Source organism: Jaculus jaculus, chromosome 21 (genome assembly GCF_020740685.1).
Source record: "Jaculus jaculus isolate mJacJac1 chromosome 21, mJacJac1.mat.Y.cur, whole genome shotgun sequence".
Lineage (NCBI taxonomy): Eukaryota > Metazoa > Chordata > Mammalia > Rodentia > Dipodidae > Jaculus > Jaculus jaculus.
This window is the reverse complement of record NC_059122.1, coordinates 5269245-5283370: the sequence shown is the minus strand read 5'-3', so window position 1 is coordinate 5283370 and position 14126 is coordinate 5269245. Positions and strand designations below refer to the sequence as shown.

Sequence of the window (14126 nt, the reverse complement as noted above, 5' to 3'; positions counted from 1 at the left end):
ACAAAGCCTGCTGGCCTGGGTTTAGCCTGCCTGGTCCCCGCATAATGACAGATGCACAAATAGGGCAATTGTATCTGGAGGTGGGTTTGCCCTGGCCGTGACATTTCCCGCTCTTTCATTCTCTTTCTCTGCTTGCAAATAAATAAATAATAAAATATTAAAAAAAAAAAAACTCTTTTCCCTAAACCCACTCAACTAGATTACATTTTAAAAAGTCACTATAGTCTTAATTCTTTGCGGTTTTTGGCAGTGACAGGTGAACTACTTTTTCTAACACGGACACACAGTGAAGATACACACTATTTTTTTTTCTGGTTTTTTTTTTTTTTTTTGAGACAAGATTGTGCTCTGTAGGCCAGGCTGGCCGGGGAACTCAATATGTAGCCAAGCTGGCCTCAAACTCATGGTAATCCTCCTGTCTCAGCCTCCTGAGCACTGGGTTTACAGCATGAGCCGCTATACCCAGCAGATAACACATATATCAACAGACGGAAATTTAACATCTTTTTCTGTTTTTAGTGCTGAAGTCTGAACCCAGGGCCTCACAAATACTTAAGTCACTGAGCTACAACCTAGCCCAAAGTTAACTTTTCATGCCAAAACTTGCTGATGCATTTCAACTAAAGCAGGCAACACCGTGGACGGTATCTATTCCACTGAACGAAATCGTCTGGTGATAAAGGGAAAAGAAGAGCCAGTGGTAACCGAAGGCATGGTTTGTTCTTTTAAATTCACATTTGTACAATTATAGGACGGGTAGAGAATTAGGGAGGCTGTAGTAACAGTCCGCGGTTGCGATGGAAAACTATACACCACGGAAGCAGCTTGCAGGTCTTTAAGTTCTGTTCCCCTAAATCGTCTGTCTTCCAGTGCACCATCTTCCCATTAGGGCGCTTTATAGAGAAGCGGGGTCAAATTCACAACTCGCAATCAACAGCTCATCTGAGGCTGCAGATCAATGGGAAGGGGCGGGGGTAGGGGTGGTGGGGGGGACTCTCGGATACCAGAGGAGTCTGGCCTTGAAGGTTCGTTATCAAAGTTATCATAAAATTGTAGAGTGTCAAGTACAGGTGGAGTTGCAAAACACTGAAAGATGTGGGAAATTTCCTAAAAGGCAATAAATGAAGGAGAGACCTTTCTTGCCTTATTTAAAAAAAAAAAAAAAAAAAAAAAAAAAAGAATAAAAATCAAAATCACAAGACAATTAAAGAGACTGTTCACATGGGCAGTACTGTAGAGATCAAGCCGCACCTGATCATATGACTCTTTACCATAGGAAGCCCCCCGCCCACCCCCACCCCACAAAACAAAACGCCGCAGAACGTTAAGATAGCCCCGGACGGACAAATCGACCACAGAGGAGATTTCTGTTCACTCATCCCATCACCCGTGGCTATCAGTTGAGTCTGGCCTGGGCGTGCTTTGTGCAGGGAGGCGGCCTCCCATGGCGCACGATGTGTTTTTCTAGACTGTCCAGGATGGCCACGGCAATCTGCTGCACGTGGGGGTCGGTCTGCTGGTGCTCCTTGATGTTGTAGAGGTGCTGAAGCCCCCCTTCCTCGATCAGCATGCTGCAGTACCGTGACGCTGAAAGAGACCAGGAGAGAGACGCTCTTAGGGGAGGCAGGGGTGCAGCCGGGCGTGGGGGCGCACACCTTTCATCCCAGCACTCGGGAAGCAGAGGGAGGAGGATCAGTGTGAGTTCGAGGCCACCCTGAGACTCCGTAGTGAATTCCAGGTCAGCCTGGGCCAGAGTGAGACCCTACCTCAATCCCTCCCCTTCCAAATAAGACCCTTGTGGTCTTGATTTCTTTTACTTTCTTGTCCACATAGCCAGCTGTATTTGTTTACCAGTTATATATTATTTCCATATGGGCCTTGTACTATAGACGTAATATCATTATAGTGGCATTTATCAAGTAGTATCATGTCACTTGCTGGTCAGTATGAAAACAGGTAAAAACGTTAATCTGCAAAGCTTTGAAGAATTCCTCCTTTCGTGAGACCAATTGTAAGTATTTTGGTTTGTTTTTGTTTTTCGAGGTAGGGTCTCGCTCTAGCCCAGGCTGACCTGGAACTCACCATGGAGTCTCAGGGTGGCCTCGAACTCACGGAGATCCTCCTACCTCTGCCTCCCGAGTGCTGGGACTAAAGGCGTGCGCCACTGTACCTGGAAATCCTCAGGTTTTCTGAGAGCACATTTTCCATGTTTCTCTCTAGCCCCTGACTTCACTCTTTTTCTCATGGTGATCCTCCTACCTCTGCCCCCAAGGGCTGGGATTAAAGGTGTGTGCCACCACGCCTGGCTGCGATTTAATTTTTAGACAAACCCACAGCTCTAGTTTTGACACATACGATTCTTACTGCAGACATGTTGCATGGCCCAAACTGCCCACAGCTGGACTCCGGGGGTTGTAAAACAGCCAAGTAGTGGGAAAAACGGATTGAAGGACCTAAATGTTCAAAAGAAAAGAAACAAATTTACATTTTATTCATAGCATCATTGTTTTAAGCAGTGACTCTTTTCTTATTGACAACTTCCATAATTACAGACAATAAATGATAATTCCCTCCATCCCCTGCCTTCCCCTTCACAAATCCACTCTCCATCATATCCCCTCCCCGTCTCAATTAGTCTCTTTTATTTTGATGTCATCATCTTTTCCTACTAAGCGGTGATTCTTTTTCTCTTTTTTTTTTTTTTTTTATTTCAGAGATAAAGAATGAGGCAGACAAAGACCAACAGTCTTACTTTATCTTACTACACTTCACAAAGGTTCTTAAATGTGAAGAGTTTACTTGGATTGCAGTAGCCCATTGGTTGTTCATATATTTAAATAAAATGGTCTACAAACTATTTTTCAAACAATAAAAAAAAAAAAAAAAAAAAAAAAAAGAATGAGGCAGAGAGAGAGAGAGAATGGACGTGCCAGGGCCTTCAGCCACTGCAGACGAACTCCAGATCCATGCGCCAACTTGTACCTCTGGCTCATGTGGATCCTGGAGAACTGAACTTAGGTCCTTTGGCTTTGCAGGCAAATGAGTTAACCACTAAGCCGTCTCTCCAGCCCTTTTGTTTGTTCGTTTGTATTGAGGTAGGGCCTCACTCTAGCTCTGGCTGACCTGGAATTCACTCTGTCGTCTCAGGGTGACCTCGAACTCACGGCGATCCTCCTACCTCTGCCTCGCAAGTGCTGGGATTAAAGGCAAGTGCCACCATGCCTGGCTCTAAGCAGTGATTCTTAAATCCCTCATTTAAGAAAATTCATGCTTTTTCTAGATTAATACAAATGAGCAATAGAACATCTTATTCTTATAGCTATTTTAGAAAAGTCCTGTTGAGACATGGCTTGGTACATAAAAGGGCTGGAGAAGATGGCTTAGCAGTTAAGGCCTTTGCCTGCAAAGCCAAAGGGCTCTGGTTCAATTCCCCAGGACCTATGTAAGCCAGATGCACAAGGTGATGCATGTGTCTGGAGTTCGTTTGCAGTGGCTGGAGACCCTGGCGCACTCATTCTCTCTCTCTTTCTAATAAGTAAATAAAATATATTTTTTAAGGTGATTAGAACAATGTAAAAAAAAAAGAAAAAAGTCTTTGTTTTGTTTTTGTTTATTCAAAGCAAGGTCATCACTCTAGACCCAACCAGACTGGCCAATTATTGAGGGGGGGGGGGGACTTAAAAGGCACACAAAGGGTATTATGGTGCATGCCTTTAATCCCAGCACTCAGGAGGCAGAGGTAGGAAGATCACTGTGAGTTCAAGGAACCCCTGAGACTACATAGTGAATTCCAAGTCAGCCCTGGCCAGAGACACTCTACCTTGAAAAAAAGGAATAAAAAAAGAAGGTGGCTCTGCAGACAGCAAGCAGTGTATTAAATGAGCTATAATGCCAGCCCTCAAGGCCGTATTTAAATTTCAAGAGACTAGAACAAATCCTTGGGACTTCAGTAAATGTAATAAAGGGAGGAATGATGAATAAATGATGGATGGCAGAAAATTAAGTTAAAATACTTTACCTCAAACAACAACAACAAAACACTTTTTTTTTACCCCAGGCTAGAGGGATGGCTTAGTGGTTAAGGTGTTTGCCTGAGAAGCCAAAGGACCTAGGTTCAATTCCCTGGGACCAACGTAAGCTAGATGCGCAAGGGGCACATGCCTCTGGAGTTCATTTGCAGTGGCTGGAGGCCCTGACGTGGCCATTCTCTCTCTGAATCTCTCTTCTGTCTTTTCTCTCTCTGCTTGCAAATAAATAAATAAAAATTTAAAAAAAAATACTCCCCCCGCCCCCAGGGATAAGGTCTTGCTTGGCCTGCATCCCAGGCTAGCCTTGAACTTGCATTCTTCCTGCTTTAGCCTTATCACGCTGGGGTTATAGGCATCTAGTATCAAAGCCAGAACTATGACAGAAAGTATGAAGGAAAGATGATACATCTCACAGGAGACCACTGAGGCAAGAAAAAATGACCAGCTCGCTGGTTTGCTGTGGACAATTATGAAGCGGGCGTGGTAGTGCATGCCTTTAATCCCAGCACTCAGGAGGCAGAGGTAGGAGGATCACTGTGAGTCTGAGGCCAGCCTGGGACCAGAGGGGCTAGAGCGAGACCCAACCTTAGGAAAAAAAAAAAAAAGAAATTTGTGTTAAAAATTACCTGTATGGGGCTGGAGAGATGGCTTAGCGGTTAAGCGCTTGCCTGTGAAGCCTAAGGACCCTGGCTCGAGGCTCAATTCCCCAGGACCCACGTTAGCCAGATGCACAAGGTGGTGTACGCATCTGAAGTTCGTTTACAGTGGCTGGAGGCCCTGGCGTGCCTATTCTCCCCTTCTCTCTCTCTCTCTGTCTCTCTGCCACTCTCAAATAAATAAAAATGAACAATTAAAAAAAAACAATTACCTGTATGCCACCATCTCACACTCTGGAGTTGGCCATTTCAAAATAGCTGAGTGCTGGAAGAAGAAAAAAAAAAAAGACAAAATGGAAGAGGTTACAATATTTATTTATGTTTTTATTATAAGCGCATTCTTCCGGGAAATGATCAAACGATGCTACCAAGTCATCAAGAAGGGAGTTCCTCTGGCTCCGGCTCAGCGTCCACGCTTGTTCGCCTCTGGATATGAGGTGGGCGATGATGCCGGCTGCGAAGTAGCTGACCTCCACCTCCACGCTGTGCAGGAGGCTGCTGATGTGGTCTATAAAGTCCTTCCACATGAGCTCCGAGTGCAGCTCTTGCACCTCGGCTATGTTATTCTGGGGGGAGGAAGAAAAGGAGTGGCAGAGCCGGGCGTGGGGGCGCACGCCTTTCGTTCCAGCGCTCGGGAGGCAAAGGTACGAGGATCGCCGTGAGTTCGAGGCCACCCTGAGACTACAGAGTGAATCCCAGGTCAGCCTGGGCTAGAGTGAGACCCTACCTCGACAAACCAAAAAAAAAGAAAGAAAGAAAAGGTGTGGGAGGCGAAGTGGCACGTATAGGAAATGGCCGAGAGAACAATTTCTCCATTTTGGACACTGGACACCAAGAGGCACCCGGTGGCCTTGGAGGGGAAGTACGCAAACAGGGCAGTTTTCTTTGTGGTACGCGCCCTGAGGCTCTGATGCACTGAGCGGGTGTCTTGCTCATAGGTCTGGGTGGACAAATACTAGAACCCTGCAACAGAGACTGAAGAGGGAAGAGCTCCAAAGAGAGTCAGAGAAGGACAGAAAGACAGTATGCATACATACATACATACACAGGGCTGGAGGGATGGCTTAGCGGTCAAGGCGCTTGCCTGCGAGGCCTGAGGACCCATGTTCGACTCTCCAGATCCCGCTTGAACCGGATGCACAGGCTGATCTCAAACTCACACGGGGATCCTCCTACCTTTGCCTCTGGAGTACTGGGATTAAGGGCATGCGGCACAATCACTGGCTAAATCTTAATTTTTTTTTGTTTTATGTTTATTTATTTATTTGAAAGTGACAGACAGACAAAGAGGCAGAGAGAGAGAGAGAGAGAGAGAGAGAGAGAGAATGGGCGCACCAGGGCTTCCAGCCAGTGCAAACGAACTCCAGACGCGTGCGCCCCCTTGTGCATCTGGCTAACGTGGGTCCTGGGGAATCAAGCCTCGAACCGAGGTCCATAGGCTTCACAGGCAAGCGCTTAACCGCTAAGCCATCTCTCCAGCCCTTAATTTTTTTTTTAAAGTATTTTCCAATGTCATTGTCTGTACACAAATAACATGGCAGCAACTTTCAATGTATGCCCTCATAAGAACTTGGAATTTTGCAGGGAATATTTGGTAACTTACCAAAAGTCCTAGAACTTTCTGTTGAATGGATGACTCAGTGGGGAAAGACTGTAAGAAAGAAAGAAGGAGAAACCTGTCACTGTCTGAAGAATCCAAACACCGGTAACTCCATGCCTAAGGACATCCGTGTCTGGATGTACGTGAGACACCCATCCTGACCTCGAGCACCCTCATGAAGAGCTCCAGCCCTTGGTTTTCAATAAAGTGCCTGCAGGTCGTGGGGGATTCGTCCGTGAGATTCCAGAGGGCGCTCAGGGTAAACTTCAGCGTGGTGTCCACCGAGTTCTGGTTGGTTTTCTGCTTCACTATTTGAAGGAGTTGCTGAAGGGAAGGAGCCGGAATGAAGGTTTCGTTATGGAGCTGTTTTCACGTAAGAGTCCTACAAAAAAAATCTCAGGTCCAGGGGGGACTAGCCTCATAGCTCAAAGCAGTTTCTGTACAGGTCGTTTTCTTTCTTTGTTTATTTTGAGGCAAGCGCAACAGACTGGACCCCCCCTTTTTCTTTAATGAGAGAGAGAATGGGCACACCAGAGCCTCCAGCCACTGCAATCGTGCTCCAGAGGTAGGAGCCACCTTGCACGCACGTATGGCTTTACACTTGTGTCACTGTGCGCATCTGGCCTATGTGGAATCTGGGGAGTTGAACCTGGGTCCTTCAGCTTCACAAGCAAGTGCCTTAACCACTAAGCCATCTCTTCCACCTTATTTTTTGTGGGGAGGTTTCGAAACAGGGTCTCACTCTAGCCCAGACTGGCTTGGAATTCACGATGTAGTCTCAAGCTGGCCTTGAACTCACAGCGATCCTACCTCTGCCTCCCGTGTGCTGGGAATAAAGGCGTGCTACACCATGCCTAGATTTTATTCTTTCTCTTCTTCCCTTCCTTTTTTCTTTTGTTCTTTCTTTCTTTCCTTTCTTTGAGATTTGAACATGAGTTCTTAGGCTTCACAGGCAAGTGCCTTAAACACTAAACCATCTCTCCTGCCCCCCCCCTTTTGTATAAACATCTTATTTATTTGACAGAGAGGGAAAGAGGCAGAGATATACTTGTATGTGTATGTATGTATGAATATATATATTAGAGAGAGAGAAAGATGGGGGGGAAGGGAGGGGGAGGGAGAGAAAGAGAAAGAATGGGTGTACCAAGGCCTCTAGCCATTGCAAATGAACTCCAGACACATGTGCCACCTCATGCATCTGGCTTACATGGGTATTGAAGAATCGAACCTGGGTCCTTAGGCTTTGCAGGTAAGCACCTTAGCCACTACGCAATCTATCCAGCCCACACAACTCTTTCTTTAAAATTTGTATTTTATTTTGATCTTAAAACTCTTAAGCACCTAACCTCTCAAGTGCTGGGATTAAAGCATGCAGTAATACAATACCACACTCAGTTTCTGTGGTATCTGGGTTGTGGTAGTTTGAATGTATGTTTTTTTCTTTTTGGTTTTTCAAGGTGAGATTTCACTGTAGCCCAGGCTGACCTGGAATTCACTCTGTAGTCTCAGGGTGGCCTTGAACTCATGATGATCCTCCTACCTCTGCCTCCCAAGCGTTGGGATTAAAGGCATGTGCCACCATGCCCAGCAGATTCAAGTATTTCATTAAAACTTGTAACTTGGGGCTGAAGAGATGGCTTAGCAGTCAAGGTGCTTACCTGTGAAGCCTGAGGAACAAGGTTCAATTACCCCAGAACCCATGTAAGCTAGATACACAAGGTGGTGTAAGTGTTTGACCCTGATATAGCTTCCATTTTCTTTCTTTAATTTAATTATTATTTTTTTATTATACCTTTTATTGCTTAAGCAAACTGTCAACACAGACAAACACAAAAAGCCTAATCACTAAGTAGAATGCTCAAGGGGCCACTTCATGAAATTATGAACAGAACTGAAACATTTACCAACAACATACCGAAACAAGGTTATTGATATCTTCTAAACATTAAGAGACAATGCTTCAAACCCTAGAACTGAAGAACTGTCTCTCTGCTTCTTTCTCTCTCCTAATCCTCCTGCCTCTGCCTCTTCAGCAATTTCCTACCAGTGGGCACCACCACAACTGGTTCTTTCTCTCTCAAAATAAAATAAATAAATAAAATTAAAAAAAAAACAAACTTGTACCTTGGGCAAAGCATTGTGACACAAGTCTTTAATCCCAGCACTCAGAGGAGGCAGAGGTTGGTGGACCACCATGAGTTCAAGGGCAACCTGAGACTGCATAGTGAATTCCAGGTCAGCCTGGGCTGCAGCAAGCCCCTACCTCGAAATCTGCGCCCGCCCCCTCCCCAAAAAGTCAACCTTGCAACTTGAGTTTCCAACTGCCTGGCTGAAGGATGTGTCACTGGAGGCTGACCTTGGTGTCCAGCCCTAAGTACTGACTTGGAGCAGATCTGATTTTCAGCCCGAAGGCATGCGGGGCAGTCTGAGCTCTGGCGGACCTCTGCTTCTAGCTGCCCCTTGGTCCTTGCTGTGGTTTTTTTTAGTATTTTATTTTCCTTTTATTTACTTGAGAGAGAGCAAGAAAGAGAGAGAGAATGAGAAAACAGACATCAGGTGCATGCCCCTGGAGAATTGAACCTGGGTCCTTAGGATTTGCAGGCAAGTTCCTTAACCGCTAAGCCATTTCACCAGCGTAATTTTGGGCTGAAGGACCCAGGTTCGACTCCCCAGGACCTATGTGAGCCAGCTGCACAAGGTGGTGCCTGTGTCTTGAGTTGGTTTGCAGTAGCTGGAGGCCCTGGCGCACCCATTCTGTCTATCTCTTTCTGTCTCTCAAATAAATAAACTATTTAATTAAAAAATTGTATTCACTTAGGAGCATTCAGAATGTCAACAGAACAGCTGCTTTTTTTTTGTTGTTTGTTTTGCAATTAGAGTGATATTCAGTTAACAGGACAACAATTGTTTCATATAACCTGCATCAGAGACAAATTTATATGGAAAAAAAACTAGATTCCACATATATAACTAATTAGTGCTGTGAACTAACAAGAATTTGCTTTAGAATTCCACACTGCTTTACAATCCCCATACTGTACCAGGCAGGGTTAGTGGCTATTGAAAATGCCACCAGGGCAGGCTTATCTAAAGACACATTCAGTAATGTGTTAAGTACGCAAAAAAAAAAAAAAAAAAAAAAGATACTACATAGTTCAAAAACAAATTTTACACATTCTTACATTTCAATTATTTTGTTTGTTTGTTTTTCATGGTAGAGTCTCTCTCTCTCTACCTCTATCTCTCTCTCTCAAATAAATAAAAATATTTTTAAAAAGCTGGGTGTGATGGCGCACGTCTTTAATCACAGCACTCAGGAGGTGGAGGTTAGAATACCCTTGAGACTACAGAATGAATTCCAGGTCAGCCTCGGCTAGGGTGAGACTCTACCTTATAAAAACAATAAATAGGGCTGGAGAGATGGCTTAGCGGTTAAGCGCTTGCCTATGAAGCCTAAGGACCCTGGTTCAAGGCTCGGTTCCCCAGGACCCACATTAGCCAGATGCACATGGGGGCGCACGTGTCTGGAGTTCGTTTGCAGTGGCTGGAAGCCTTGGCACACCCATTCTCTCTACCACTCTCAAATAAATAAATAAACAAAAATGATCCTTGGTTTCCCACCAGGAATAGATGGTAAGACCCTATTGCTGAAGACTTCACATACTTGGGCTTCAAGGCCACAGAGAAATCTTGATGAAACTGAGCTGATAACCTCCCCCATGTAGACCAGGTGACAAAAAGCTGGAAGAAGCCATTCTACATGTAGTTCAATGGGAGAAAGAGATACCACCAGTGAAGATATTCAACAGTGGACATTGCAAGCCTTATAATTGGCCAGCCAGGCCAAATGAGCCAAAGGGTACAATAGTGGCACATCTGTCATGGTGGAAACCAACTGCCCTCCAACTGGACTGGAGGCCTGCTCCATGGGAGGGAATATATCCCTGATACTGAAAACTTAACACAGGGGTAGTCATGAGCCCTAGGGGTGTAACATCTGCTGATGTCTGAGAAATATATATACTATGCTTATCAAACTGCCCAGTAAGCACTTCTCTTAATATTTATACCCTTATATTAATGCTACTCTCACTTTGGGTAGAGAATCTTCTCTTTTCAGATGGCAGTGACCCTGGGATGACTCAGAAGGTATCATAGTGCTGGAAAGAAGAGACTGGAGTACTGAGTAACATCTCGATCACACCCTCCAAGGCTCAGGTTCTAATGCGGAAGAGGTGGCGGAAAGAATGTTAAGAGCCAAAGGAAGGATAGGACTCCTTACAACGTGTTCCCTCCAGACATAAAATGGCCTGGATATCCATGACCTCACAGTGCCTGACACTACCTACACAAGACCATCATAAGAGGAGGAAAAGATCAAGACATCAAAAGTAAAAGAGAGACTGATTGAGATGGGGAGGGGTATGATGGAGAATGGAGTTTCAAAGGGGTGAGTGGGAGGAGGGAGGGTATTACCATGGGGTATTTTTTATAATCATCTAAGTTGTTAAAAAAATTAAAATAAATAAATAAGTAAAAAGGTGATCTAGGGCTGGAGAGATGGCTTAGCGGTTAAGCGCTTGCCTGTGAAGCCTAAGGACCCTGGTTCGAGGCTCGGTTCCCCAGGTCCCACGTTAGCCAGATGCACAAGGGGGTGCACGCGTCTGGAGTTCGTTTGCAGAGGCTGGAAGCCCTGGCGCGCCCATTCTCTCTCTCTCCCTCTATCTGTCTTTCTCTCTGTGTCTGTCGCTCTCAAATAAATAAATTAATTTAAAAAAAAATGGTGATCTAATGGCTTGGGAGGAGGAATACGGAGCTTACCCTGACAATGAAGAGCTCGGCACCAAGCTGTGCTGTCTGCTCCGTGGAAAGCTGGAAGTGAGCATAAGACATTCATCGTTAAATGAGGCATGGTGGCACATGCCTTTATTCCAAGCACTCGGGAGGCAAAGGTAGGAGGATCGTCATGAGTTCAAGGCCACCCTGAGACAACAGAGTGAATTCCAGGTCAGCCTGGGCTACAGTGAAACCTTACCTTCAAAAACAAAATAAAAGAAATTCATCGTAGCCGATTGCTGGGCCCAACGAAAACATCTGGCATTCTTAGTATTTATAAGGCACCTTGAAGAGGCTGGCTGGCGCACAGACTGAGGGGAGGGGCGTAGGAATTGTAAACTTACGGCTTGCAGACAAACAACTGCCTACGGAAAACCGTTCAGCGAGCTGCAGAGATGGCTTGGCGGTTAAGGCGTTTGCCTGCCAAGCCAAAGGACCCCGGTTCGACTCCCCAGGACCCGCGTAAGCCAGATGCGCGGGGGGGGGGGGGGGGGGAGGGGGGGGCACATGTGTCTGGAGTTCGTCTGCGGTGCCTCTTTCTTTCAAATCAGATCAGTAAAATATATCTTAAAGAAGCAAAGAAAACCGTTCAGGAGGAGTCGGGTACCTTGGCGGCCAGGATGGAGATGATGGCAACGGCCATCCTTTGCATGTTTTGATCTTCGTGGTTGCAGAGCCACTGCATGACAAGCTTGGCTGCTTCGAACCTGGAAACAGAGGGTTTCCCGAGTTAATCGCGGCGGTCCGGGCACGCTCTCAGACATCCAGGTGCCGGGTGATGCTAAAACTGAAGGGTGTGGGGAGCAAAGGGCTATTTTTTCTTCATTGACAGAGAACAATTGCCCCTAACACTTTTTTATTTTAGAGAGAGAGGAGGAGAGTAAATTGGTGCTCCAGGGCCTCGGCTACTACAAGCAAACTCCAGAGGCTCGAAGCGCCACCTAGTGGGCGTGTGTGGCCTTGCGCTTGTCTCACCTTTGCGCGTCTGGCTAACGTAGGATCTGGAGGGTCGAACATGGGTCCTTAGGCTTCGCAGACAAGCGCCTTAAGAGCTGAGCTATATCTCCAGCCACCGTTAGTGTTTTGAAGAGAACACGCCTCCCATGTCTGTCGCAAGGATTTGGTCCCAGGGCCTTGTGCACAAGTAAGCTACATATCCAGCCTTTTCTTTTTTAAATATATTTTATTTATTTATTTGAAAGAGAGAGAGTGAGCAAGGGAAGCCACGCCAGGGCCCCTAGCCACTGCAAATGAACTCCAGACGTGTGCACCCCCCTGTGCATCTGGCTTATGTGGGTCCTGGGGAATTAAACAGGGGCTCTTTGGCTTTGCAGGCAAATGCCTTACCCCATTACACCATCTTCTCCAGCCTGATCTTGAACTTTTGATCAAAAAAAAAAAAAAAGAGTGTAAGCTCCAAAGTCCGTGATTTTCAACATTGACTGTTATCTTATTCCAGTCATTAGCCTGAGCTACCATGTTACTGAGACTGTGAGAGAAACTACTGCACTAAATTAACTAACACAGCAGCCAGCATGTGTTTCGTAGCTGGTTTTGGGAGACGGTTTCTCCAGGCTGGCCTAAAGATTACTATCAAGGACATGCCAACTTCAAACCCATGATCCTCCTGGCCCAGCCTCTCCTATTCCAGCACTGCCGGTATACAGGATCACGCTCAGCAAATTAAATGTGTCACGGGCACCTGGTTATCTTATCTCAAGTGTCATGGAGGAACATGGAGTCTTTAACGAGCATAGGTCTGAAACACTTATGACCTAGCCCAAGACAGTGTTTGCCACACCCTGGGCTGAAGATAATCTTCAGGAGAAAGTCTCTGATCTCTCCACTATTCAATGTTCATTGTTTTGTTTGGCTGAAACAAGTGTCTAGCTATGTAGGCATGGCTGGCTCTGAAGCCACTGGGTAGGTAGATCAGGCTGCCCTCACAAGCGGCAATCCTCCTGCCTCTGCCTCCCCAGTGCTGGGATTATAGGCCTGTGTCATATGTCTGGCCTAAGACCTGAAGATGTTAAGATTTTTAAAATAAAAGTAGCAACCTATATCAGATAGGTAGTTAACTTATTTTTTTTGCTGAACTGTAATCAAATATTAACTTCAAATAATAAACTAAACAACTTTCCTTCCTTCCTTCCTTTCTTTCTTTTGGTTTTTCAAGGTAGGGCCTCACAATAGCCCAGGCTGACCTCAGACTCACAGGGATCCTCCTACCTCTGCCTCCTGAGTGCTGGAATTAAAGGTGGGCGCCACCAAGCCTGGCACAACTCATTTCTTTTTTTTTTTTTTTTAAGTGAAGTCATCTTTTTTTTTTTTTTTAATTTTTTACTTATTTATTTGAGAGCAACAGACACAGAGAGAAAGACAGGTAGAGGGAGAGAGACAGAATGGGCGCGCCAGGGCTTCCAGCCTCTGCAAACGAACTCCAGATGCGTGCACCCCCTTGTGCATCTGGCTAACGTGGGACCTGGGGAACCGAGCCTCGAACCGGGGTCCTTAGGCTTCACAGGCAAGCACTTAACCGCTACGCCATCTCTCCAGCCCACAACTCATTTCTTAACTGTTAACAAATAACATTATACTCTGTTACTCAAAGAAAAGTAAAATAAGCCTTGGTGTGGTGGCGCATGCCTTTGATCTCAGCACTCAGGAGGCTCACCATGAGTTCAAGGCCACCCTGAGACTCCATAGTGAATTCCAAATCAGCCCTGAAAAGAAAAGAAAAATAAAAAAAATGGCTGCTTGAGAAATATACTTTTCCGAGCTGGGTGGGCATGGTGGTGCACGCCTTTAATTCCAGCACTCAGGAGGCAGAGGTAGGAGAATTGCTGTGAGTTTGGGGCTAGCCTGAGACGACATGGTGAATTCAGGGTCAGCCTGGGCTAGAGTGAGACCCTACTTTGAAACCCCCCCCAAATATATATATTTATATATATATATGGTGTACATTTTAAAATAGTTGTTTGCATGCACATGTATGTGGACAGGCCA

General features: G+C 45.7%; 1 protein-coding gene across 1 annotated transcript in view; it reads right to left on the bottom strand.

The window, feature by feature from the left end:
• Positions 1-1306: 1306 nt before the first annotated feature.
• Positions 1307-14126, bottom strand: part of LOC101614664 (protein zyg-11 homolog B) — a 53148-nt gene continuing 40328 nt past the window's right edge. Inside the window, exons 7-14 of the mRNA XM_045139236.1 lie at positions 11728-11827; positions 11106-11156; positions 6447-6608; positions 6288-6335; positions 5053-5250; positions 4897-4949; positions 2356-2453; positions 1307-1587 (exon numbers count right to left, since the gene is read on the bottom strand). Coding sequence (XP_044995171.1) covers positions 1397-1587; positions 2356-2453; positions 4897-4949; positions 5053-5250; positions 6288-6335; positions 6447-6608; positions 11106-11156; positions 11728-11827 — 901 coding nt within the window. The 3' untranslated portion in view covers positions 1307-1396. The remainder of the gene's footprint in view (positions 1588-2355; positions 2454-4896; positions 4950-5052; positions 5251-6287; positions 6336-6446; positions 6609-11105; positions 11157-11727; positions 11828-14126) is intronic.